General features: G+C 34.1%; 5 protein-coding genes and 1 non-coding gene across 12 annotated transcripts; 4 read left to right on the top strand and 2 right to left on the bottom strand.

Annotated features, from left to right (window-relative positions):
* Positions 1 to 355: 355 nt before the first annotated feature.
* Positions 356 to 1,896, top strand: LOC135145655 (protein MEMO1 homolog). 2 transcript variants are annotated; one of them, XM_064077781.1, is made up of 9 exons: positions 356 to 382; positions 502 to 565; positions 629 to 746; positions 795 to 863; positions 932 to 1,044; positions 1,104 to 1,215; positions 1,282 to 1,416; positions 1,471 to 1,651; positions 1,746 to 1,896. In XM_064077781.1, the coding sequence occupies exons 2-9, from the start codon at positions 517 to 519 to the stop codon at positions 1,875 to 1,877; spliced, it is 909 nt and encodes a 302-aa protein (XP_063933851.1). In that variant the 5' UTR covers positions 356 to 382; positions 502 to 516; the 3' UTR covers positions 1,878 to 1,896. The 2 variants fall into 2 exon arrangements, with proteins under 2 accessions (XP_063933851.1, XP_063933852.1); XM_064077782.1 differs by having other exon boundaries at positions 1,471 to 1,581; positions 1,746 to 1,823.
* Positions 1,897 to 12,130: 10,234 nt separating this feature from the next.
* Positions 12,131 to 13,344, bottom strand: LOC135145644 (large ribosomal subunit protein eL8-like). Its single transcript, XM_064077766.1, has 3 exons — positions 13,328 to 13,344; positions 12,735 to 13,176; positions 12,131 to 12,672 (listed from the first exon to the last, which is right to left on the bottom strand). The coding sequence occupies exons 1-3, from the start codon at positions 13,328 to 13,330 to the stop codon at positions 12,131 to 12,133; spliced, it is 987 nt and encodes a 328-aa protein (XP_063933836.1). The 5' UTR covers positions 13,331 to 13,344.
* Positions 13,345 to 14,512: 1,168 nt separating this feature from the next.
* Positions 14,513 to 15,958, bottom strand: LOC135145656 (ubiquitin fusion degradation protein 1 homolog). Its single transcript, XM_064077783.1, has 8 exons — positions 15,787 to 15,958; positions 15,572 to 15,726; positions 15,328 to 15,458; positions 15,166 to 15,262; positions 14,941 to 15,109; positions 14,807 to 14,873; positions 14,640 to 14,742; positions 14,513 to 14,587 (listed from the first exon to the last, which is right to left on the bottom strand). Exons 1-8 carry the CDS (start codon positions 15,899 to 15,901, stop codon positions 14,546 to 14,548), a joined length of 879 nt encoding a protein of 292 aa, XP_063933853.1. The 5' UTR covers positions 15,902 to 15,958; the 3' UTR covers positions 14,513 to 14,545.
* Positions 15,959 to 17,958: 2,000 nt separating this feature from the next.
* LOC135145651 (uncharacterized) lies at positions 17,959 to 20,140 on the top strand. 2 transcript variants are annotated; one of them, XM_064077776.1, is made up of 13 exons: positions 17,959 to 18,098; positions 18,160 to 18,250; positions 18,315 to 18,411; positions 18,465 to 18,557; positions 18,613 to 18,712; positions 18,809 to 18,923; positions 18,978 to 19,149; positions 19,202 to 19,319; positions 19,370 to 19,492; positions 19,550 to 19,670; positions 19,727 to 19,785; positions 19,839 to 19,947; positions 20,002 to 20,140. In XM_064077776.1, the coding sequence occupies exons 1-13, from the start codon at positions 17,964 to 17,966 to the stop codon at positions 20,130 to 20,132; spliced, it is 1,464 nt and encodes a 487-aa protein (XP_063933846.1). In that variant the 5' UTR covers positions 17,959 to 17,963; the 3' UTR covers positions 20,133 to 20,140. The 2 variants fall into 2 exon arrangements, with proteins under 2 accessions (XP_063933846.1, XP_063933847.1); XM_064077777.1 differs by lacking the exon at positions 20,002 to 20,140 and having other exon boundaries at positions 19,727 to 19,789; positions 19,839 to 19,923.
* Positions 20,141 to 20,873: 733 nt separating this feature from the next.
* LOC135145626 (small ribosomal subunit protein eS27-like) lies at positions 20,874 to 24,331 on the top strand. Of its 5 annotated transcripts, none has more exons than XM_064077742.1 (10): positions 20,874 to 20,907; positions 21,028 to 21,136; positions 21,316 to 21,426; positions 21,488 to 21,710; positions 22,106 to 22,193; positions 22,339 to 22,471; positions 23,043 to 23,340; positions 23,613 to 23,793; positions 23,854 to 23,955; positions 24,029 to 24,331. In XM_064077742.1, the coding sequence occupies exons 1-4, from the start codon at positions 20,902 to 20,904 to the stop codon at positions 21,514 to 21,516; spliced, it is 255 nt and encodes an 84-aa protein (XP_063933812.1). In that variant the 5' UTR covers positions 20,874 to 20,901; the 3' UTR covers positions 21,517 to 21,710; positions 22,106 to 22,193; positions 22,339 to 22,471; positions 23,043 to 23,340; positions 23,613 to 23,793; positions 23,854 to 23,955; positions 24,029 to 24,331. The 5 variants fall into 5 exon arrangements, with proteins under 5 accessions (XP_063933812.1, XP_063933809.1, XP_063933810.1 ...); XM_064077739.1 differs by having other exon boundaries at positions 21,488 to 21,945; XM_064077740.1 differs by lacking the exon at positions 23,613 to 23,793 and having other exon boundaries at positions 21,488 to 21,945.
* On the top strand, positions 21,155 to 21,247 carry LOC135145662 (small nucleolar RNA snR60/Z15/Z230/Z193/J17). Its single transcript, XR_010283526.1, has one exon. It is a non-coding gene; the product is annotated as a small nucleolar RNA snR60/Z15/Z230/Z193/J17 (small nucleolar RNA).
* Positions 24,332 to 25,706: the final 1,375 nt, after the last annotated feature.

The following is a 25,706-nucleotide window of genomic DNA, read 5'->3' as shown; positions in this document are numbered from 1 at the left end:
TCTCAGAACATTTTTTTAACAGTAAAAAAATGTCTATTCTTAGAACTAGAAGCGTTAATTAAATATGCCCTAAAAAAAGTTAATAGTGTGACGAAGAGGTCTGAATCTTCTATAGAATATAGTGAAACTGGCGTGTGTAGAAACATCAGCCTAATAAACAAATCTAAAAGGTACATAATCATAGTATACATCTTTATTCATCAACAACCTGCCGTACTTTTTATTAAAGTATTCATGTAAACTAAGTAAACACGATGTTTAAATTCATGAAGTATCTTTTCCACTTATTGCTACGTTATAGATGATTTTTTCTATATAAGAAGGGCTGAAAAACCTAACTTAGTATAAGGGTTAGCTATAACTGTGGCCGTTTCGTTAAAAAGTACTTATATAAGCTATTCGGGATTTAAAATAGACAACCTAGATAGTACCTTAGCCCTAACTTGCAGCTGCTGTAATACTGAATAGCTATAAAAAACTTATATCTTTAAAAATTTTTAGCATTAGTTCCCGAAAATGGTGGAAAGAAAAGCTACACACGCAGGCTCCTGGTATTCTGCCGATGGTTTTACAATACTTTTTTTATTCCTTATTACTGCAATATATATCTTATATATGTGCATCACAGCGAAAAAGTTGGAAAGAGAATTAAGTAAGTGGTTTAATAACGTTAATTTATCGTCTTCAAAAGATAGCAGTTATGACTATCTCAACCTGCAGTTGATTCCTAAAGCCATTATTGCGCCGTACAAATTTTTTTTTTATAATTGTAAAAATTTTTTAACTTTGCTTAGGCACGCAGGCTATAAATATTGTGGTCAAACTGCAGCTTTTGCTTATAAAGCAATGCAACCCTCTCAACCGTGCGTATTACTTAAGTTTAAACATTGGTCTGTTACCGTTCGCTCGTTTTTTCTCTATTTTTTAATAGCAAACGAATATTTATATTGGGCCCTTCTCATCACGTTTCTTTGAGGGGTTGCGCTTTGTCTAGTATGTCTGAGTATCAAACTCCTTTGGGCAACATTAAGATTGATGGAGAACGTAAATATCTATTTAAAAATTAGCTTCTTATCTTTAAGTTTATGGTGTACTTAAAACAGTCACTAGAGAACTCCTTCAGACAGGGAGATTTACTCAAATGTCTCGAGAAGTTGACGAAGAAGAACATAGTTTAGAGATGCAACTGCCTTTCATCTTTCACGTTATGAACGGGTAAAGTGTTTTCAACTGTTTCTTCATTTTTTATTTTTTTAATTTGTTTTCTTCATTGTAATTTAGTAAACAGTTTCAAATAATACCGATATTGGTTGGCTCACTGGATGAAGAGTTAGAAAAGGAATACAGTCAAATTTTATACAAATACTTTATAGAGGGAGAAAGTTTTTTTATCGTTTCTTCCGATTTTTGTCATTGGTTAAGATTTTTTATAGTTGCATTTCGTTGCTCTGGATCTAATTACCTGTTTAGGGGGACTCGTTTTTCCTATACTTATCGGAATAAAAATCTCGAGATTAACGAGAGCATCCGACTTCTCGATGAAGAGGCAATGTCCATTATTAAATCCCTTAAGCCTGAAAAGTTTCGTTTATACTTAAAAAGATCCCGAAATACAATTTGTGGCCGGCATCCAATACTGCTGCTTATAAATGTTTATTTATTTTTTCATTATCTAAAAAACCTTACTTTTCTGTTAGATAGTCAATACTTTTTTTTCTAAAAATATTTCTTTCAATTTTTTAAAGGTAATAAGACGTTGCAACGATAACCAAACACGTTCTTACAAAATTGAGTTTACGTGTTACTCTCAATCTTCTCGCTGCGCCAGCGAACATGACAGCTCGGTTAGTTATGCTTCGGGCATATGCTTCAGTTGATATTTCCTAGTAATAAAGTTTATCGCCCACAAATGTAAACTTTATTTTGTAATAAACCCTTTCACATTTAGTAAAATATAGACTTCTATTTTATTGTGTCAAATTTGTAATAATTTTGAGTTTTAATATCAGTTTATCTCATTATATAAAATTTTTTCGCTCTTAAATTTAGAAGCTACCTGAGTCCTTTGCACTAAATAATATGGGAAAAAATAAATTATTCCATCAATTTTGTAAAATTTTTTCACTGCGTAAATTGATGTTCTCTGTGCACTGAAAGATTCGAGTGTTTCGTGTTGTTTATAAAACTTGGTCAAATGCGAAGACACTCAAGCAATTTTAAGTGGTTTTTGAGATTTCCCCTATAGCAGCTCAGTGTCTGGATCAACGATGCCTTTAAGAAAATAAGTTTCTTACTGCGTGTAACAACGGGTGTACAAAGTAACATGGTAAACTATTTCGCGAACGTCCCCGCATGTTACCGACAAGCTCCTTGTCAGTCGCGACGGCAGCACCACTCCTTGCGTTACCTGCGGCTACTGCTCAAAAAAAGGACTCACTGTAACTGCTGCAACGTAAAGATGTAGCTGTTTCGCTATTACCCTCACATAGTGGCCCCAAGGCGGAGTTTTTATATAAGTGCGGTAGAACTTACAACTCCATTATTCTTTTTAACTTAAAGCCTTCAAAAACCGAGGAGATTCGAGGCGATCCCGTTTTAACTCGGCTGCCGTGAAACCGACCAATGAGATTTCGGTTTAAGCGATGTGGATAAGCCGCTGCCTTGGGGATTGCCCGATATGGCTCTAATTGCAAACACGCTGTTCGGAACAATCGATTTAAAACCCCGAAGACAAAGTATTTAATAAGTAAGCAGGTCAATACAATTCTGGTGTGCTGGCATTTTACCGTCCGACTTGGAAGGCAAAAACACGAACTTCGGACGTTTGGACGTACGTTCTAACACCAAGATGATGAACATTGAAAGTAGAGTGGGATAAGCTTTGGTAGGTCGCCTGCTAATCTCTTACTGGTGCCGGGATAAGGCTATCTTAAAGCGAAACCCTCGACGCGGTCTAATAAATACACCAAAAAAAGAACATTAAAGGGATGAGGGCTGATTTAATTGGATTGATATGGTATTTATAATTTTTCTATTATTGCGGAATATTATTGTTGTAATGAGAGTTTAAAATGTTCGAAACACTTTATAACCATTCAGGATGTTATAACTGCATATTAATTAATTACCTCTATAAATTCGTGATTAGAAACCCACGTCTCTCTATTGATAATGACTTCGTAAACATACCGGCTAAGTTTGTTGCTGAAGTAATGTGCTTAATCGAACAAATTTTCCTTTGAAATTCGTCTTTAACATAGTGATAGCAATATCAATATGTCGTATACTCTTATTAAAGCGTCGCTTCTCAGTATATCTTTTACTGCTTCATTACCAGTATAAGTTTTTATTTTAATATTAAAGTTAGGGAGAAGTTCATTAATTATATTTAATATTGCAATGATATTTGAAAAAATCTTAAGGCAATGCATTCAGCTACACAAAAAATGTTTTGTTAATTTTAGTTTTGTCAAGATAGGAAGACCATAGAATAGGGCTGCGATGAATGAGTATAATATAGCCCATTATGATTGTAAATGTTAACCCACGGGGCATCACAGTGGCACTCCATCGGCATATTATGATGATAAATATCTAGTTTTGTCAATGAAAGCTCTTTGGTGTGGTATAGGTATTGCTATGTTCTTGTATATTTCATTCTGCAGTGCAAAAACCTTTCCAACATAGAAGCCGTGTATGTGATATTCGGGCGTGTGCTGTCAGCAATGTTTCGTAACGATCCAGCTAGGTTGCAGTACATATGACTCGGAATGCCTTCCAAAGAGGGTTTTAGTTTAACGCCTGCAGGAAATGGGGCTTTCAGTTTTGCTTGGTGGCCGATATGAAATTTAGATGCAAGTTGTTCGATAATTCCAGTTTTATTCCTTAGCACTTTTTCAAGTTTGTCGCATGCTTTTATTATGTCCGCTTTCATTTCTTTAAGAAAAGATTTATGATCTCCCAGTATAATACAGTCGTTCTACATAAAACCAAGATATGTATCGAAATTTGTAGAGTGAAAAATGCACTCATCATTTTGCTCTGTGTATATATGTACCTTTTTAATCTTGATAATAAAACTTTGTAAAATATGGACATAGACGGGTTTTTGTAACTTTGTGTAGGAAAGCAGTAGTTAGATTGACTGAATGTACAGGAATATTAGGGGTGTTGGTTATCGCAAGTAGAAGCCGAATAGATGATTTTGAAAGGACAGGAGTTAAGGTTTCTTAATAATCCAACCCAGGAGTTTGTTGAGACCCTCTTGCTGTAAGTCTGGCTTTAAATACGTTGTTCGGTTTAATATGGAGTTTCCATGTGGCGGTTATAACTTTATTATTAGTGGGTACGTACGCCATTTCTATTACCTCGAATTCGCCATGATCCAAGAGCGAGCTAAGTTTCACGAATGCTGCAATCTTATATTTACCTCTATACAGTTCGCTTCAGTAAAAGTTAGAAAGTTGTGGGCCAAAAATGCTTCAGTGACCTTTAATTTCTTAGAAGGATCATCAGTAAAGTCTTAAACCGGCCTTATTGTGGTCTCGGTTCTTTCTAAGTTTGTATTTTCCTAGTAGTTCATTTTTAATTTATAGCTTAATTGACCAGCTTCGGGATACATTTAGACATCGAATACTTTATGTAGTTCTCAAGAATTGATTATATAGTTTTTATCACATAATTCGATATCAGCTTGCTCATGTTCCGTTAATGTTAGTTCAATAGGTTAAATTTTTCGTTCCGATCTTTCACTTTCATTGCGTCAGGTGCATTATTGGGGTTCCTTTTATAATGCCCCGTTTTCTTTGATTATTTTTACCTTAGGTCGAAGACGGGAGGTGAGAAACACAAGCTTTCTCTTGGTAGGACGGATCCCTTGAGTGGAAGCATACCTTGTGGTTTTAAACCTCTGAGGGTTCTTTTTAATGGTATGCTATGGAGAAGGTTTATATCAACTTCAGATTATGTAATTGGACCGAAGTTACTATTAATAGTCTGTTTTAACTTCTTTATTTGTTAATATAATATCATTCCTATTTATATTATCCCTAGTTAAATAATCTTGCATCCCGTTAACTAGGGTCTGCCCTTTGATTTTTTGGTTTAATAACAAGGTAGGCTCGGTTTGTGTGCTTTCTTTGTGACTTAGAGTATTTTCAAGTGGTCTATCTGCTCCCTCATTATCATTAACCCTGGCTCTTTTTTCGTTTAAAGGTGCGACCAGCAATTAAATTTCCTTGATGAGATAGTTGTGGGGTTACAGATCCAGAGTAGTTTTGTACATATATGTCATATTTTGGCTGTTGTATAGACATCATAAGGGGATATATCTTCGAAAAATTAAACATCCCTAGATCGCAACGTTTTACCTGTTTTTATGTTAAGAATTGAATATTCATTGTCGCTAAAGTATTTAGGTTTTTATAACAAGTGTTCTGCCCCGTGATGTCTTTAAACCTCGAGTGGTAAAAAAGCGCTTTGCAACCTAGCGGCCTTAGAGGCTTAAATCCCGCTGATTTTAAACCAAATATTTCATTAGGCGAAGAACGTTCTTTTTTTCCTAAGTACATTGTTAGTAAAACTGTGTATCTAATGCTTCATTCTAGTAATTAAGAGGCAGTTTTGATTGTTTCAATATACAGCGGACTGTATTGGTTATAGTTTGAATACTCCTCTCGTTTAACATATAGTGTGGTGGTACTGTAGATAATCGTACACCCTATTGTTGAAGGCCCAGGCTTAGTCCATTGTTAAAGAATTCATTTTCTTTATCGGTGCGTAATTCCTCGATGAGGGAATTAGGTAAGGAGCTGTTAAATTCAATGTTTTTTAATGTTTATTTGTTGTTTAATCTAAAGGGTTATGAGGTGTTTGATTTCTTTATCTTCGGCAAATAGTATTGTAATGTGTTTAACCTGGCATCGGTGGCCATTGCAACATATCTAAACACGTCGTATGAGGTTACGTCCCATTGTATAGTGTTAACGTGTATTAGCTGTCCTGGCAATCTTTGGTTGTGAGTTTCGCTTTTTTTTTTCACTTTTTGTTTTTTCGTTTTTTTACACTTCAAGCAAACCTCTCGGCTTTCATTTTTAAAAGATGGAATGCTAGGAAATAGTTTTTTAAGACTTTGATAGCCAAGATGCCCATGTCTAAAATGTTCAATGAGAATTGGCTGGGATGATTGGTGGATAATATGGTGGTGTAATTGTTAACTTGGGTAAATGTGAATAACATATACCCTATTACCTATAACATCTTGCGCAATAATAATATTATTTTTAATTATTATTACTTCTTTATCTTTAAAATCTACATGAAAACCTTTTTCATTAAGTTTCCCAACAGAAATTAAATTATTTCGAAAACCCGTATGAAAGATTGCTTTCCCGCGATTAAATAATTTTGTAGTCCAGAGGTATGCGCATCAATTTGGTTTCTTATAGTATCAACAACATTTTTGTGGTATTTTATATTAAATAAAGGTCACGGTCTTTAATAAAACAGGAGCAAGCCCCAGTATCAACAAAACATTTCATGGCTTAGTTTTGGGGACGCAGTGCTCAGTAGAGATATGCCTTAATTTTATGGTTTAAGTGCAATTTCTTCCATGCCGTTTTTCACGTTCCGTAGCCGATAAGTTATTGTAGTAGTCCTGTGCGTAGAATTTTTGGGTATAATTTGTTTTATTTAACTTGTTAAGGAAAAGAGGTTAAAGAATGTTTCTCTTCTTTTTGTCTAGTTTCAGCTAGTAATAGGACGTGACGATAGTCTTTACAGCAAGTATTGTTGCTATAATATTGTTCCAACGAAATTGTATCATATTTATATTCAGGACCCACTTTATGTATAAGAACAATAAATTTATGAAGATTAGTTAGCTCCTTAATATTCGGAGCAAGATTGTCAATTCCGCGATGGTCCTCGACTTGTCTCAAAAAATTATAATCTATTGGCATATTGTTGAAATGTTTCATTTGTGTTTTTGGAAGCAATACTGAGTTCATGAATTTTGTGCAAAGATTGTCAGGGGGGGTCTGCCAAAAACATTTTAACATTTGGAATTGCAAGTTCAGGTTCTGTAACTTCGAGTTCTATATTGTTTTTTAATATCTGGGTGAAGGCTGCAATATATTGTTAGAATCCCAAGAGCCATTCTTAGTTTTTCATATAGAGGAAACTAAGGCCCTTCAATTTTTTCTTGTGGAAAAAATAAATCATGTATTCCATGGATTGTTAAGGATAATTTAATGTCACCTGTCCATTAACGAAGTTGGGAAGTGTTTTTCAGCAAAGGACCTTGACTCAAGTGTGATTCCAAAAATATAAAGAATATTAAGAATAAAGAAATAAAATAGTATAGAGAGAAGAAAAGAAAAAAATAAGAACGTTATAATAAGTAAAGTAAAGAGCAAAAGAAAATATAAATTGGTACTGATAACGTAATGAAAGACAACGAAAAAAGAAGAGCATAAAGGGGATGAGGGCTAATTTAGTAGGATTGATAACTTATAATTTTTCCTATTATTCCGGAACATTCTAGTCGAATTCAGGATTTAGAATGTTTGAGACACTTTGTAACCATTCAAAATGTTATGATCCACCGGCTGCTCACCATCCTTCGACTCTTCGATTACGTTAGATAATGCGTTATCCCCTAAACATGCACTAACAGCTGCCCATGTTGACATGAAGTTGCCTGGTCACTTATTTGCCAGAGCCTATTTATACATTGATCGCCTCTGCACAAAGCCCCGACGAAGCTAAAGTTGTCTTCATAAACGCATCGTTATAGGACTGACTGCTCTTCACAATAATTGCTTGGAGATTAGAACTGCAGGACGGTATCTAAAGCGGCCCATGAAGTATGATCATCTTTTTTGACCTTTTTTTTTTAATTAAAATTGCTTTATATTGACTGAAAGCGACAGAAAATCATGAGTCACTTTTGCCGGCCACCGTCACTATTTAGTGCAAACTTTCAATTTATGTTACCCCTGAGGACAAATACAAGAGACTCCTTGACCACCCTACCATTTGTGAATAATTAATTAAGTCGGACACGGTCGATGAACTCGCTTGCGCTTCCACGAGAAAAGACATACCCTGACGGCATATCCACTGAAAATTAAAAAAATTTTTTATTTGTTTCGATTAACTGGGCATACGCATATACAGCGATGTCGTTTGCTACTTACAAGCACTATTCAGCAATGGCCAAAAATACCCAGACTGTTATACTACACCCGGTTGGAAAAATTTATTGAACTATTCAGATTAAAAATATGAGGTCACGTAATGGCACAACGACAGTTCGGGGCTTCAATACTTCCCACGGGCTTTTCTTTATCGATGTTCAAAAGGCCACTGACCGCTTGCAGCATTGGGGTTTTTCGCGCAACTTACATTAACAAGATGTTTTGTAAACCCTTTGCCAAACAATTTTGACACACTTAAAATAAAATCAACGTAAAAACCTGCTTACAGAACGATATATACACTGAAGAATTAAACGTAAAAATAATTTAAAATGGTGTTCTTGAGCTTATACGAAAAGGGGTTATATTCTAATCATATTTCTTTTTAAAAGATAACTTAGTTAATAACCAAATTTCAGATATAGATTTATTTAGTGAAAAAATCACTAAATAATTATACAAAAATTAATCAAAAGAAAGTTAAACTGTCTTCGATTAATGAAATACCTGGAGAATTCTACAGATATGCTTATATGGTATTTTTTTTAATAGAAATGAAGTTCTTAACAGCAAATATTTTACTACTAATATTAATAATATTCATAGATGTAAGTTAAAAACTCAAAATAATATCTGAAAGAGAAAACAAATTTAAAGTCGTTACAAATTTATCTCTCCAAATTCATTAAAAATTCAGGTGGCCTTTGTACAAACACTTACCTTTAATACTAAAAGAAAATTAAATTTCTTGAGCTCATATTTCTATAAAAATGCACTTTGAAACTTTTACTGTTAACATTTATAACGGATGTGAAGAAGAAATCCTAAAAATTCATAAAAAAGGCATCTCTGATAGCAAGTGTCCCTATATATAGAAAATATGTAACTACTCTTTTAAAAAAGTTTTTACAAGGGATTACTAATTACACAGAATTGCTAGAAAGAGGTATTTATTTCTATTAACACTTCATGAAAACTTTAATAGCTATAAAAAAATATTAACAGATCGTGATTTTGTAATAGAATGCTACTATGGTTCTTCTAGACCTAATAATTTATTATATAAGAATGGGCTAATAATTTCTTTGAAGGTAGGCCGGTAAAATAGAAGACAAATAAATAGACTCATAAGTAATAAGAACTGTTGAACTTGGCATCACATATTACCGTGTTCAACAATCGAAACGTGCAAAGTCTAATGTTACAAAAAAATATTACATAGATCTGGCTCAAAAAAAACATGTGGGCAACAATGAGAACAATGCATTACAAGCTTACACATTGGAGTTGCACTTGAAAAATAATTTGTTCTATACTAGTTACTTACCCAACACACGCCTAACTATTATTAAACAATTTGGAAATACAACTTGAAAGCTAATATGTTATTGCGGAGATAGAAACATAGTTTAACTGGATAGTCCCATCTTTTAGCTTTTTTTGTATGCGAAAAAAATAGCGAAGGTCAATGTTTTTTTTGTTTTAAGGTGCCCTGGATTAAAACCATGGATTAATACACGATTTGCAGGTTAATTATCCACAAAAAGTGGATGGCGTCATCTTAGCCTATGACTTTCTAGTAAGGACTCGGGCCGTATGGCTTTGTTAGTGGTTTCTACCTCCTTTGTAGCCAGAGCTGTAATTGTTAAAATTTGACTACTTAGTCACCGGCGCTTCTTTTAAAAAAAATAACAGCCCGTGATATGTGGTTTCTTTTCTTACAGTTATCATAAGACAGTTTGTACCTTTTTTTTTTTAGGTTAAAAAAACGTCTCGGTCTACAATAGTAGATGCTATATTGCTTAGTCCAAACTATCTCACTACTTTTTTAGTTGAGAGCCAAATCAGATAAAAGGCCTGTTAGCTTTTTTTTCCAGCTAATTTGCCGATAATTAACGATGTATCAGTATTTGTTACAGTAGCTAAGTAGAATAGAAGCCGATGAGCTCTTCGTCTGGACGTCTACTGGTGCTTTATTATGTCACCTATAAAGAAAATTTTTTTTAATGACTTAGTTCATTTAAGTTAAACCTGCTTATGACGTTTAGTGATATATTTTTCTTTATTAGTTGTAATTGCATATCATTCCGAATAACATTCCTTTTAAAAACATGTACCGTTTACCTCAAACTGTAGTACCTCATTTTAATAGAGGCGCCCAAAAAGAAGAGTTTAACAATTTTTTAACTATGCAAGAGAGCTCAAAGTTCCAAAATAATCACCTCCGTTCAATTAAGTAAAACTTTCAGCACAATTTCGGGCCTAGACCTTAATAACACTGTCTCCCGAAACTACTTTCACTCTGGAGACTAATTGCAACCGACTTTTTTTTGTCTCTTGGCAATACGATGGAAACCTTGGTGCCAGTTTGGAATGAAAACGAATTCCGCTCGCAACCACTACAAATATGTAATCACTTACCTATCGCTTCCTTAAAAGTTTCTGGCGTTGAAATATTATTAGCATTAGTTTAGAGTTTGACTTTAATAATATTTCCAGATTTACAATATTCAGTTTCTGTAGCACTATCCTCACTGACTCTGGTACGTTTACCACAATAATTTCAACTGCAAAGTCATTTTGGGTGCCTATAATGCGGAAAGAAGGTTCAAAATATAGCGGCGAGTTGTCGTAGGTGCCAAATTCTTTGCTTGGAAGCGATCTCCAAGTTGACTCCAATATTGGCGTCAGCAGTAGAATGAGGCTGGCTAGAAACATAGTGAGTCGTAATCATTTATTTCATGAATAAAATCAGCTCAAAAAAAACTCTAAAGAAAATATTCCTGCTGTATACGACATTAAGTGAACTTGGGTTAAAAATTTTATAGCCAAAATGTGTCCAATTTAAGAAAGTAATCTACGTTAAATGGTTTATTCCAGCAGAATAGTTATAATTGAAGAATTTACATCCAAAAACGCATCTTTTTTCAAGTCAGATCTACGCCTAGTAAATAGTTTGTGCGCAAATGAATGAAGTGCAGCCCCCACAATTGCGTGATCAAACCTTAACCCCGTTTAATTTATATACAGGCGAACTCGTCCAAACGAACCCTCAATTATAGCGAACCATATTTTTCGGTCCAAGTCCATTTTTAAACTGAGTGTTTGTCAAGAATTCTTTGAAACAAAAGTCGATAACCGATTAAACCTAATTTTTTCCGAATAATCTATCTAAACACGTTTATAATGAAATTCTTTTTTTTAAGATCTACCTTTTTATTTGCAAAATTTTCCGTTTTTAGAGATCCCGGATTAAACGAACCTCGGTTATGACAAATAGAGGTCCCCTGGAGTTCGTTATAAGCGAGGTCGACCGTACTTTACATTAATTTACTAGTGGGCCTCCATTTTTTTGGAGTGGTGTAAATCTAGTGATCCTCGACCTGAGAAAAGGTAACCATGGAGGTATAGATTATGCCTTTCGCCTTATCATGAGTACCTTTTCGTAAGCACTGCTATTAAGCTCAAGAGTGAGTAAATAACCTACCATATTGGACTTAACTGCTGATATTTTGCTTCTTCTCGAAGTCTCGACGACAATGGAATTTTGCTTCTATTGATATTAACACACTAAATAAGATATTAATACAACTTAAAAAACATAAATACGGAAGAAGTGCTACATTTCTTCCTTCTAATACCCCCTTGTGTGTTTCAAAAATTGTCGATAAAATATACTCTATATATCTATCTAGTTGCCTATTTGAAGCACACCTAAAACGCTAGCTTAATAAAATTAAATAAAGACAAGTTTATATGTGGACAAGTAGTGCTTTATAAAGCGTCCATTAATAGTTCTCACGAACGTATAATGTAACCTGTAATTCGAAGGTAAACAAAAGGTAAATTTAAAAATACTCGCAACGTAGCAATTTGCCAAAGTAAAGGAGACAAGAAAAGTACACTTTATTATACTACTATAGACTAGCACGCTAAGCAACAGCTTTTAACTTGCGGGTCTTTGCAGAACGTTCAAGAGCTTTAAGCTTCTGAAGTTTAGCAGCAGCATCACGAGACTTCTGACCCATAACTTCACCACCCCAAGTCTTACGATACTCGTTCCATTTTTCCGTAAACTTAGCATTAATAGCTTGAACAAGTTTGCTGAAAGCATCCTTGTCCTCTTCATGAACGTCAGTAACGGCAAGAGCTGTGGCCGTCTTAAGATGCACAAGAGAGCCAAGTCGGGCTTTTCCCTTAACTATACAATAGGGGACGCCAAACTTGCGGCAGAGAGCGGGCAGCCAAACAACTATCTCTATAGGATCTACATCGTGAGCAATCATAACAAGTTTAGCCTTCTTTTGTTCAACAAGAGCGGTTATGTGGTTAACGCCTTTCTTTAGTACTACAGGCTTTTTCATAGAAATAGGCTTATTTCCGACTTTAGCTTGAGCCGCTTCAAGCAAACGCTGTTTCTTCTGATGCTTCGTTTCAGGTCGGTACTTCGCTGCAAACTTAAATAGCTCAGCAGCTTGAGTAAATAAACTAATAAATAAAATAAAAGGTAAAATAAGGGTATGTATGTGTAAATACCCGTATGCTTATCCAACGTTTTATTAAATTGATTAAGTGAAGGTGGAACTTTTAAGCGCTGCAAAAGTATTGCCTTCTGTCTTTGCAATCGGATATACTTCGGCCATTTAACAAAACGGGTTAAATCACGACGTGGTTGAATATCTTGCCCAATACCAAAATTTCTAGGGCGTTTAACAAACAGTGGATTCTTAGTTTTCTTTCTTTTTTCTGTTGTTTTGGGATCTTCGGTGCTATTCTGATATAGTGCACTTTGACTAGAAACTTTGGAAAGACTTTTAGCCTTGTTTTCGAGGGAAGTTGCTTTGGATTTCACTATTGTCTTGTTTTTTGAAGCAGCTGCCTTAAAACTACTGACAGAACCTTTATGCTTCTTGGCAACCGAAGCAGCATTCAAATTTTTATTTTTATTAGTTTTAGCCGTCACAGTAGCAGATTTCGGCTTTAATCAAAAAAAAATTAATCTTTTAAATGACATAAAAACAAATGTAAATAAAAATATAATATGATACTACAAGTAGAATTAAAAAAAGTAAAAAATATCAACAAATTAATAAAAGACGCTATAAACGTAATCAACTGTATAGAACAACCATTCTTGAAGGAGGAAAGATCACCGGACGGTTAAAAAAAGCTAAGAGGATTAATTTTTAATTTAAAAAAGCCTACAGAGAGCAGCATGCAAGCGGGGTGGTCACGTGGGGCTGTCACACAACATAAATTACAAAAATATTGTGCCTTACGCCACACCTCCTGTCGTTCGAGCCTTCTAACTTTTATGACTTAAGGGGATTTGCTTGCGGCTCAACTACTGAAAAATGATTTATAAGTTGATTGTTTTTAATGTTTTGGTAGGGTCACAGTATTTGGAAAATTGTCAGCGCAAATTTTTAAAAGCTTAGGCCCCGTAGCTGAGCGACCTTTATTTTTTGTTTCAACGCATGCAGCTTACGTATATTAAGAAGACAACATCTTCCTTTTTTTTAAAAATTATAACCAAAATTACTAATTTGAGTCATTTAGTAAAAATTGATAAGTTTTATAGCCTTACAACTTTCCATTTATTTGAAGTAAAGATTGTATTGTGGTATTGTTTATTTAGAAAAGGTACTCGCGTTATAAAGTTTTGGTTTTTTAGTCTTTTTAATTTCTTATTTTTTAATTGTAAGCAAATAAATTAGTATGATATTCCATCCCTTTTTCTTGTAAACTGAAAACCTTTTTTTAATTTAAATTTCAGTCATCCAAACTGTAGTCTTTATAAATAAAGTATGGTAAATAATTTTCCAGAAAATTTAAAACAAAATCAAACCGTTTTGGTGAAATTCTCTTTAGTAGATCTTTAAAACGCTTGTTACTAGCATATGTTAAAGACAATCAGACTATTGGGAATCTTTTTTTTTATTATTAACGTGAAGGTAACGTATGTTTCACATCCACACGTGTTTTATTAGTTTAGTTTAACCTTCCAATTACTATCGTTGTTGTCGTTAAGTTGAATTATTTACAAGATTTTTGTCGATATATACAGCGGCTAAAGAGCCCATTTAATAATTAAATATAATGTGGCGAGCTGAATAAGGTAAAAAATATAAAAATAAAGTTAAAGAACCCCTACAATTATAGTTTTTTTAAAATAAAGATTAACAAGTAAAGTTAGAGACTTTATTACATTAACGACGCAAGTCTTTACCGCTTAAAAGTTTAAAAATTGTAATTTTAGAAGTCAGTAACATTAACAGTGTTTATCCCTTCTTAATATGATTTACAAGAAACATCCTCTTTTAATAAAAGGTATTGGCACGACAAATTCAAATCAATTTTCTGCCGATGCCTTCAAATATAGAATTTTCCTTTATAGATAAATTTATGAGGCATGTACAAAAAATAATTATGTAGTTTTACGGTTTCTGTAGTTTCTTTAAGTAAATTAACAGCAATAATTTCTTCATAAGGATAAAAGATTAAACGACCTTTCTTATACTTTAAAATGTTAGTTTTTGGTTTTCTATAGAGAGTTAAAGATCAGCAGAAAGATCTGTAAAAGAGGAAACTAGTAAGAATAATAGTACGAAGCTGAAGAGGGCAAGATGGTTTTCGTCAGGCAAAGATTTGCCTTTTTCACTTTAGTCTTTCCGTCTTTGAAAGTTTAAGTGGTCATCAAAAAGTAGAGGAGAAAACATAATATAAAAGATTCAGTGTTAACCGAGGCGACGGCCAGTACCCTTAAACACGTTTCCTTCGCTGGGCTCGCTAACTATTTGAGGCGGATCAACCAATTTGGGTGTCTCAGTTTCTCTCTGAAAACCATGAGGCTCTGAAAATTCTACCTGAAGATCGCACTCTATAATCTTAACAGCGTCCTTGGGTTTGGTCTGCAATTTAATGGATTGACTAAATTATGTGTAAGCAGAAAGATAAGCGGGAACACCTCTAAGATCTTCACATTGTAAACCCTATTATTATAGTGCAAAGCGATGAGATCCCCTTGAGACAAACAAGAAAAGGACCTGAGGCTTTTCTCCAAACTTTGTAAAGATAAAAGTGGTAAATCAAGCAATACTGTAAATTACTGAACGGAAATATAGCTAACACTGCCTTGGGATTAGCAATCTCTAAGAAATCTAAGCTTTGAGGCTCAAACTTAGCATAAGTCCCCGGAGGCAATGCCACATTAGAAACGGTTGCAATTTCTCCGACGTCTAAAAGAAGGTTTTCCATCATCTTTGTCAGATAAAAGGATAAGTATATAAAATTAAAGGATAACTACAAGCTGTGTACTACAGAATTTTACCAAAATAAGAGTATTTTATAAAGTAAACTGGACTTAAACAAACCCAGTAAGGCATGAAAATCTTCCCCTCTTCCGCTATAAATTCTATAACGCCGGAATGTGTGCACCTGTTTTTCTCAACATTCTTTATTTTAAAAACCATCGGAAGTTCTACCTCAAGGTGAGCAAGTTTGGAAAGGGCTGAAGGTGGCATAACAACTGGAAATAACACATATTGAGTACGCAATTGATACTCCGCAAAATCATTAGAATTATAACTGTATCCTTTGCGCTCCATCTCCTCAATTTTAGAAGAACTTTGCTTTATCATCATTGCAACCGGGTAGACAGAATATGTCTCCTTAAAAGTGCCAAAAAAAAGAGGATTGAACATTCCCGAAGCATCAAAGTTACGCGGAATATTAAAAAAGCTTATTTCTTAAGGTAGACATTAACGTCAGGAAATCGCCAACCTCCTTCGAGTTAGGTTACGATTATAATGAGGGGTACCGTAATAGCTATAATTTATAACTATCGTTTCAAAACGCAAACCAAGCACTATACTTAGAATTAAGTGAGAAGGAAACAATGTAAAACTTTTTAATTATATAAAAGCATCTATGCATGAAGTTAAATAGTTTTAATTTTTGGTTTATATTCTACAATATAATTGTTAGATTTTCCTCCACGACAAAAAGTGGACGCCCATCGTTTTAGTAAGGGATCGTGCCCTAACTATGGTAAATTGTGCTTTTTTCTTTTATGATGTTAATTTTTGACAAAGAAAATTATATATATATATATATATAGTTACGGGATTTAAGTAATCAACTTAAGTCGGGATTTAAAAAAATCAGTCGAAATTTAAATTGGAGTTGAGGAAAATCAAAACAACTAGAGACACTAGAAATAAAGGAAAAATGATTCGTGATAAACCAATTAGTAACCAGTAAATCAGTCATTTTAAAAAAAACAATAAAAAATTTATCTTCTAACATGTACAAATTAACTTGTCCTTCTAATATTTCAGTACAAAATTGCAAGAAAAAAATTTATAAAGTGAAACTGAATTCATTATACATACATGACGCAATTATTAATGTTTTTATTATCATTCTAAAATGTATATTAAAATCCTGCAATATTAATGTTTTTATTATCACACTAATTGTATATAAAAGTCTTCCCCAGGGGAGACGACCGCTTTTTGACTGTAAACTTTGGGGTAAGGGGTCAGTCAGCGTTGCTCCTGGTCAAATCGCTTGGGATGTTCAGTTCGCAGATGCTCTTGGTTAACAAAGCGTAAACTGCTTAGTTTCGCTAATAACTTAAATTATTCTATGTGATTCGTATTTATTTTCATGTGTGTGTAAATGTATACTTTAAAACCTTACCTTCCCTTCTGCTAAACTAATTTTACACTTTTTTTTTAAAGTTTTTAGAGCGGTTTAACAAAGCAATTCAAAGTTTAAAAAAATTGAGTAACTATACTTTACCCTTAGGTTTCAGCGTATGCTTTAAAACCTAAACGCGCTTTTTTCCCATTTCTTCGTTCATTTTCTTTTGCGAGTTAACAAGGTTATCAGTTTTTAAAAATAATTTCAATTAGATGCTAAAGATTGCAAGCAGTCTCCCATATATAACTGTATCGCCTAATCCACCATTTTTAACGTTTATTTTTTTAATATTCAAACACCTCGCATTTCGACCAGCTGACCTAGTAAGAGTGCCTAATAATTATTTCCTTTCAAAGAAATCCGCTGGCCTCGCCTAGGTGTACTACCCTCTAACTTTTAATTTTACTAAACATTCTTTTCTGCGGAGTATCAATCCTTAAGGAATCCTCTGTTCCTATACTTAGATAGTAACACGCCTTCTGCATATGTTAATACAACCTATTAGGGCTATAATTAGCTAATCAAAGCCACAGAACTCAAGGAGCCTAAGCTCATATGAAGTGATCCAGGGGTCGATTTTTTAAACATTACACTTAATCCAATCATAAACCCGCCTCTACCTTAAAGATTATAAATATTATTTTATAAACTTATAATTGATGGACGAATAAATGTTCATGTAGTGATTTATCTGGCCTGTTAGTTTAAAAAATTAAAAATTAGATAAAACTAAAATTTTTCGTTTTTATTAATGTAGAGTACGTCCACATCTATACATTCGCCACGAAAAGAGAAATAAACGAGTCATACCATGTAACATAATTTATTAGCCAGATGTGTGAGTTGCCATTAACGCACAATTAATGTCCGCGAATTCGCTTGTTGGTGAACCTTTCCACTTTTTGAACTTGATGGCTATGTGTACGTTTGCCCACACAGCAGATTTTGATAGGCTTTACCCAATATTGTATGCAAAGGTCACGCGCTGCTGTAGCAAATGCAAATGAGCGTTAGAAAAATTAACTCATTTGTATTCTAATGAGCGAAAACTAATTGAGTATGCAACCTTCAGGAGCGGGAAAAGGCCCGGAAAGATTTTCCGATGAGAGAGAGCATTACACTCATTCCAAAAGTTCGAGCTCAACCAAGAATTTTGACCATACTTCATGTAGGAGCCCTTCTTCTAGACGAGAAGTAAGTTGCTGCAATAATAGATGGGCTTTCCATAGGCAATAATATATTATTTATAAAAAAGTATGACGAATTAGAAGAGGATGATGTCACTAGAGCAATTAATGCTTTAGAAATTGAAGCTCAAATTGGCGAAAAAATAAATTTAAGGCAAGGTAGTAACGTAGGTTGTAAAGATTCATAGTTTGTGTATATCACCGCTTTTTCAATGTATGTTAGGTGGTAATATCAACTGGGATACCGAAATTCAGGTAGAAATTAATGATCCGAATTCACCTCTCTACTCTAAGTGCTCCGACTTTAAGGAATTAAATCTGTACTAATATAATCGTTTTATTTGTTTACCGAAGTATTACCCTTTTTAACAAGGCCCAAGAACTTAATAAAAGGCCTAGATGCCATGGGCTATTTTAAGCCATCTTACATACAGGAAACTACTCTTCCCATGTTAACTTCTAATCCGTAAGTACTTTTTTACTTTTTTCTAAATGTTATTATTTGTTACTCAAATCTTAAGACCACGAAACTTAATAGCGCAGTCACAATCCGGGACAGGGAAGACGGCCGCCTTTTGTTTGGGTATATTGACAAGAGTCACGGATGCCTCTTACCCGCAGGTGGGTATTTATTAAAACTAAGTAAAATACAATAACACTATAAATCTTTTAGCTCATTTTGGTGGTAGCTTTTTATTATTGTTTACAATGAACCAGGCCATTTGCGTTAGTCCTACCCGAGAACTAACTGATCAAACATACAACGTAATAAAAATGATGGCGAAGTATCTAACGGTTCAAAGTGTTCTCGCCCTTCCTTCAGTTTCTAGACGTGACTTTTTTCTACTTCTTCTACCGGAACTTCGCCTGAAACATAATACTTTAGTCCCTAGAGACCACAAAGTTCGAGAGCAAGTTATTATAGGGACCGCTGGAACTATTCAAATGTGGATTAGCAAAAAATTTTTTGATCCATCTAAAATAATTATCCTTGTCTTTGATGAGGCGGATCAGATGTTAATAGGATCCTCTAGAATTGACTCAATGAAAATTAAAAGGTTCCTTGAGCTTATCTGGTTACTTGTTTTTATTGATAATTGTTCAATATAGCAAATGTACACGTCTTCAGCAGGTGCTGCTTTTTTCCGCAACTTTTGGTGAAGAGGTTTGCGAGTTCGCTTCAGATGTCGTTGGAAAATCCGCAAACCGCGTGCTTCTAAAGCCTAAAGTTATATTAACTTAAAGATATTTTAATTATTTTTAAACCTCTTTTTGTAGGAAATTACAGTAAAAAAAATAAGACAGTACCGCATGGATTGTGGATCGTCCAACGGAAGATTTCAGGCGCTAAAGATTTTGTATGAATGTCTTACACTTGGCAGCGTGATTATATTTGTCAACGTAAGGCACGCGGGAAAATACAATACTTTTTTTTGCTTTATTGTTTTTCTACAACAGACCACTGAGGCAGCACAGTCTCTAGCGCGGCGCATGTCAGAAGAAGGCCACGCGGTTTCTGTGATCTACGGCAAACTTGAGGGCCTCGAACGAAAGCGTGTGATGCAGCAATTTCGCACGGGTAGTTGATATATGATACTTTTACGTTTTTATTTTTGATTCTTAAGCGCTTTTAAGGACAAACGCGCGTGTTGATTAGTACGAATTTGCTGGCCCGTGGCATAGATGTTGAGCATGTCGGTTTATTTAATAATTAACTTTTATTATTCAATGTAGCAATTTTTATTAGGTCAATGTTGTTATTAATTACGACATTCCTTGGGATTATGAACTTCGAAAACCGGATCCTGAAAATTATGTTCACCGGATCGGCCGTTGTGGTCGTTTTGGCAGAAGAGGTAAAAATAGTAATGTTTTGTTTTATTTTTAGAAAAAATTTTTATATAAACAAGGACTTGCTATCAATTTTGTGTACGATCAAAAGAGTAAAGAAGATTTAGAAGAAATATGTAGGTGTACCAACTCACAAATGATAGACGTGCCTATGGATGACGAAGAAATTGAGAGGCACATGCAACTTTGATTACTTCTACTTAGCTTATGTAAAATCTAATAAAAGCTTAAATAAAGTGTTTATCACATTAAAAGCTCACATGCGTCATGGTTCAAAAAAAAATTATTTCCTATTGTAAATTTTTAATTAGAAAACTGTTACAAAATTTGTGTGTGAAGTTTACCTACAATTCATTGGTTTCAAACTAATTAAGTTCACCACTAGAGAGATTTATGGTAAACATGTTATAGTAAGATTAATACCAAAATTAGCTTAATAAACGCAGTAGTAAAGCAAGCTCTAAAATCTATTATAAAAAGGAGGGAAGGCAAGCAAACTAGAAAAAGTTGAAATGCACACTAAACTATAGAAATCATATAAGGGTAACCTAAAACATTTCCTCCATTATATTAGTATTATAAATCTACAAAACTTGAAAATAATTATTAGAACATCTGCTTATGCTTTCGCGAAACTTGCACCAAAAAACCAAAATTTGTTGTAATCATAAAATTGTTTTTAGTAGATAGTAATTAATTCTCTCGTATTAATATATAAAAGTATAATATTTCTGTAAAAAAAGGGCATAACTTTATAAAAGAGACATTTAAACTATAACTTAGTCTTTCAACTAACCATCTAAAACATTTGAGATAAAAGGTAATTTCGAAGGTAACATGTGAAACTACATAACTCACGTGGTAATGCAGTTGGCGTCATTTTTCGGTATAAATTCACAGAATTATTTGGGGCCCCGTCCCCTCTTCTTTTTCCCTTTTTTTGGAGTTCTTTACCCTCTATGCCGGTTCATCTTTTTGTTGCATTAAGCTTTTCTCTACCTTGCTGCATTTTTTAGTTTTAATTACTTCGATTATGAAATAGTCTTACTTCTTATTTAAAACCAATATTTCTTTGCTCACTGTAGCTCGCCAGAGACTTGCTCCACCCTGAACCAAAAGCTGAGAAGCAGCGGCACAAATTAAAGCGCCTTGTGCAAAGTCCTAATTCTTATTTTATGGATGTTAAATGTCAAGGTTTCTTTAAAACTGTGTTTTTATTTTGTGATGACTTAATGGTGCATAGTTCAACTGAATTACTTATGTAGACTTTTTATGACAGTCTTTCGCTCCTATCTGACTTTTTTATGTTTATATTTCTATTGTGTTTAGTAGAGTCTATGGAAAATATTTTTAATCTAAGTATATATTTAAAGGCTGCTTTGCATTGACCACCGTTTTTTCCCATTCGGATCACGTTGTTGTGTGTTCAGAGTGCTCGCAAGTCCTTTGTCAACCTAAAGGTGGAAAAGCTAAACTTACAAGCGGTATACTTATATATAATATTAATAAATTATAATATATGTAATGAAATGCTGTTGAGCATAGGTTGTGCGTATAGGATAAAGCCCCAATAGCTTTGATTTTTTTTGAAATTAATTTATTGCAAAAATGGTTGAATGTACGGAAAGTTCCAGTGGACGCTTAAAAATTTTTGATATAATAATAAAATAGTTTTTTACCTTACTAAAGTTTTATTAGATATTTTATGTTCGGTACACTCGTTGGTAAACCCCTATTATGGTATACCAATATCTCAAGCCGAACTAAAGTAAGTGTATGTATTGGTTTTTCTCAAAGTTGGTAAACTGCTTTAAGTAACTAAGCAATACTACAGTACCTGTTCTTTATTAATTATAACTGATAGTACGTTGTAGGGATTATTCTTTAGTATTTTACGTTAACTATATTTTGCTTTATAGTTTAAGCAGATCAGTATTTAAGTTAAATACATGAAGTATAAGTTGACTCAATATCTTATTGCCTTGCTCTTTTGGCCTTTGCAAGTACATTTTGCTAAACATCTTGTGTGTTATACTGAGTTATCCTTTATGTTTTAACACATGGTCTTTGGAGACTATTTGTTTCTTCTGCGTTTAATGAGTCTCTTATCGTAGCTGTATACCGCAAGATTCTGTATAAACCTTCCTGTCCTTTCTCCAATAGGGTTTTGTTCCTTAGCTGATATATATTCCTTCGAGCTGTAAGGGAATCTCTAAACTTCTACAGTCCCAAAAAAATCTACTTAAAATTGGTTCTACTTTAAAATTTTTTTAATCTTCTATGTAAAAAATTAAATATATAATTATTTGTTTCTACTTTAACTTAACTTACTTTTGTTTTTTTAAGCTTGTAGGCTTTACATCTCTATTAAAATTCGTGTCTAACTTTAACGTTAGCTCTCGAGGGTTACCGATGGTTTCGATCTAAGTCGCTCGGAAGATTGTCATCCTTGGATGGATAACCGTTCGGACGAATTTTCATCTTTGGTCGGGTCAACCATTAATAGCACCAACCTACGCAGTCGCCAAGGTTCTAACTATTCAAACCGAATACTCTTACCTGCTGCGATTACAGTCAAGTATCGTTTATATAAACTTTAACAAACCTAGAATCGTGATTATGGTACCTTCCTGACTGAAGCTCTTAGTTGAGAGTTTCATGCTACTTAGGAAAGGCGCAGCTTGCCATAGCTAACCAACTTATGATAAGTTAGAGACGCACGGTTCGAAAGAACTCCTTTTAAAACTGACAAAAACTGAAAATTAGATAGAGTAGGCTTTACATCTCTTTTATTAATTTGTCAATCCTCTTTAATAGAACTTTTGTAAGTCTGCTTGATGCCTTTCGGTTTTATCTCCATCTTTAAGCTTTTAAGTATAGTGTTTATTGTATTTTGTAGCGTAATTTTTATATTATAAGCTTATATAAGACGATTTTTAACACAAAATTGATAGTTGAGCCCAACGAATTTTTTATTAAAAAGTTTCGCCATAAAATTAAGATTTTTGTTAGCTAAAAATTTCTCATAATGCCTCTACGTTTAAAAAATACACAATTTTCTTAGCCTTGTCAATATTAACTCTAAATATAACAAACTCAGAGCACGTCCCTTGAACGGCTAGAGTGTGCGCCGCTCCATTGATCGTAACTGAGCTCGCCCAGTGGCTCTTGGCCCTTCGTTTTTAGACTACCACCACGCTTAGAAGTGGCCGCCCCACCTCAAAAGGAGGAGGGATACAATATATAAAGGTATCAAGCTGTAACGCGAAATAAAATGTTTAATAGGAGTTAGAGGGCTCCATGATGTCAACCAATTATGCCCCAAGCTATTTTAACGAGTTCGCAACACTTGAGCAACTAAAAATTAATAATTGGTGAATACAAAATCAGCTATTAATGTAAGCTTTTATCGAAAATATTTAAAACTTAAGGTAGAATTGAAAAAAGTATAACCTAAAATATATGAGAATGTGCGAACAGGAAAAGCATATGCAAAAATAGTTAAAAGAATCTCATAGATTAAATTATTTTAAATACTGCGCATATTAACTATAAAAAGGTATTAAAAACAGTATTTAAGATTATAACCTATAAAATAAGAATGCGGTTTAATTAACCATTTTTTGAGAAAATAATAACTATAAGTAAAAAAATCCACTTTATTATATAGGATGTGACTTGTATGTACTCTTATTCAAGAACAGTGAGAAATAAACTAGTACGACAAAAATATCCTTTGTGCCTGTAACATGAAGCACAAGGGACAATAAATTTATATATAACTTAGTATTTTGAAAAATTACATAAATACTTTAAAATCCCTGTAAAAGCCCAGTGACGCAATATTGTTGGTAAGACAAGGTGAACGTGACATTAACATAAGAACTTAAGACTAAAAAATAAATTTATAGAACCGCAAAAAAGGTACAATCAACCCCTAAAGCAAAGTTATCAAAAAACGATTAGTATATGTTGAATTGGCTTTGCTGGCGAAGGAACACTTCAGGCTCCAGGTAAAAACTTTCACAAAAACCATAGAGTGCAAGTTTTTAGTTTACTATGATGTCCAATTCAAATAAAACGTAGGGAACAATGTCGGGAACTATCGTAAACGCAAGAAGAAATTGTGGTCTAGTTGCTTGCTAAGATGGAGAAGCTTCAACAAACTGAAGATAACGAAATGCGCCCCTAAAGCCCGTTGACATCTTCGGGTGGGAGCTAACTGTAAGCGTAGTTGAATCACCCGGGGCAAAGTGGCCCCAAGCGATAAATGCGAAGGCGCAAGGATGGTGGTAAAACGTAACGCGGACGCCCTTATGAGGCAACACAAATTTTTTCAAGAAGGGGCATAAAACGTATAAAGCCAGGGTGGTTTATCTTTTTTGCAGACTCACGAATTAGGTTTCATGAATCTGTCTTTGTTATATTAAAGAGATTCCGCTCTCCTCCCTAAAAGTGATTTATTATTGGTACAATATACTACAAGAGCAATTCGGTTTTTATGATATCACATAAAAACTGACTTAAATGAAAATTTCATGATGTTATTAAAGCCCCGTACTTAGCTAAATAAGGCACTTTACGGCAAGGGATAGGCAGAGATTTTATATATCAAACTTTAGCTTAGCGCTTTAGATACTCTGGACGTTGCAATATTACGTTAATTCCATGCGAACTTAACGCACACGATTTAGAAACGTCCAACTCTCGTAGCACTCATTAGAATTTATGAGGGCGAAATATAAATATACGCAAACATCAGTAACCGAAAAAGAAAGTCGACTCGGTAGGATTCGAACCCACGATCTTAATTATGCTCTAATGCTCTAATCCGCTGAGCAACTCTCAATCCCCGTATGACGGTCTCACGATATTTGACCTACGGCGGACATTAAAAAATTATCAAATTAATCCGTCGATAAAGGGGCAAATTTGTGAGAAAATGAAAACCCCGTCCCCACATTAAAAAAAAACTATTTCACCAATACATTTGACTAAGCATCGACTACTAAACCTCGCTAATTTTAGTCTTTCTCTCGTTAACATACAAAAGGGATTAGGCGATGTCTTTATATCAAATGTTAAGCGAATAGTTATCTTGATGTAAAAATGCAGTAAACCAATTAAATAAAAGAATTAAAAAGAATTTAATGTACTATAACAAATTTTGGGAACTTAACTTATTGTGACCTAATCACATCTAATAAATTAACTTTATAAAGAAAATCAATTTATTCTTCAGTGAGGAGCTGATGACCGAGGAGATCTAACTAGCAGCAACTTAAGTTCAGGGCCTTTAAAGATGACGAACCTAATATTCAGGGTGGCCGGTTCCTTCACAGTAAGCCAAATGATCAAAGTCCGAGACAGAAATTTTTATGTTTCAGAAGCTTAGGGATAGTTATTATCCTCTGGGAAAGAACAACGTTGGGTATTCTTGCCTCAACTCTCCTTAAGAAAGGAATAACAAGTTAAGCAGTTAAGTCCTTCGGAAGACTAACCTTAGATGCCAGTTTATAAAAAAAATTAATATATAACATGGACAGAGGATTTCCCTCGTGGGCTAGCTATTGTTTCCACAGTGCTGGACAAATTAATGCCCAGTCGAAAGGGGCATTTCTTCTTTAAAGTTGTTCCCTCAACCAATCCTGGCCGTAGTGTGTCGTTGCAATTATTTGAGAAAAAAATAAGGATAAAACAAACTCCTGCCAATAACGGGGGTCAATAGCCTGGAGGCTTAGTTAGTAGCAATGTTTGTCATTGT

This window comes from Zophobas morio, unplaced genomic scaffold (assembly GCF_036711695.1).
Source record: "Zophobas morio isolate AGI-343-1 ecotype UQ-CSIRO unplaced genomic scaffold, CSIRO_AGI_Zmor_V1 ptg000167l, whole genome shotgun sequence".
NCBI classification, from domain to species: Eukaryota; Metazoa; Arthropoda; class Insecta; order Coleoptera; family Tenebrionidae; genus Zophobas; species Zophobas morio.
Note: the sequence above shows the minus strand (reverse complement) of the source record. Positions and strands in the feature narration are given on the sequence as shown.

What these genes read in the sequence shown, in the direction of transcription:
- LOC135145651 (XM_064077776.1), top strand. Translation starts at nt 17,964, where the DNA reads ATGCAACCTTCAGGAGCGGGAAAAGGCCCGGAAAGATTTTCCGATGAG. An exon ending in GCCCTTCTTCTAGACGAGAA is followed by an intron (nt 18,099 to 18,159) that starts GTAAGTTGCTGC and finishes TTTATAAAAAAG; the next exon opens with TATGACGAATTAGAAGAGGA. An exon ending in CCTTCCTTCAGTTTCTAGAC is followed by an intron (nt 18,924 to 18,977) that starts GTGACTTTTTTC and finishes ATAATACTTTAG; the next exon opens with TCCCTAGAGACCACAAAGTT.
- LOC135145644 (XM_064077766.1), bottom strand. An exon ending in AACGTTGGATAAGCATACGG is followed by an intron (nt 12,673 to 12,734) that starts GTATTTACACAT and finishes TATTTACTCAAG; the next exon opens with CTGCTGAGCTATTTAAGTTT.
- LOC135145655 (XM_064077781.1), top strand. Translation starts at nt 517, where the DNA reads ATGGTGGAAAGAAAAGCTACACACGCAGGCTCCTGGTATTCTGCCGAT. An exon ending in GCAATGCAACCCTCTCAACC is followed by an intron (nt 864 to 931) that starts GTGCGTATTACT and finishes ATTTTTTAATAG; the next exon opens with CAAACGAATATTTATATTGG. An exon ending in ATCTTTCACGTTATGAACGG is followed by an intron (nt 1,216 to 1,281) that starts GTAAAGTGTTTT and finishes ATTGTAATTTAG; the next exon opens with TAAACAGTTTCAAATAATAC.
- LOC135145656 (XM_064077783.1), bottom strand. Translation starts at nt 15,901, where the DNA reads ATGTTCAATCCTCTTTTTTTTGGCACTTTTAAGGAGACATATTCTGTC. An exon ending in GATGGAGCGCAAAGGATACA is followed by an intron (nt 15,727 to 15,786) that starts GTTATAATTCTA and finishes TGTTATTTCCAG; the next exon opens with TTGTTATGCCACCTTCAGCC. An exon ending in AGATTTTCATGCCTTACTGG is followed by an intron (nt 15,459 to 15,571) that starts GTTTGTTTAAGT and finishes TATCTGACAAAG; the next exon opens with ATGATGGAAAACCTTCTTTT.
- LOC135145626 (XM_064077742.1), top strand. An exon ending in TATGGATGTTAAATGTCAAG is followed by an intron (nt 21,137 to 21,315) that starts GTTTCTTTAAAA and finishes ATATATTTAAAG; the next exon opens with GCTGCTTTGCATTGACCACC. An exon ending in AAAAGCTAAACTTACAAGCG is followed by an intron (nt 21,427 to 21,487) that starts GTATACTTATAT and finishes TGTTGAGCATAG; the next exon opens with GTTGTGCGTATAGGATAAAG.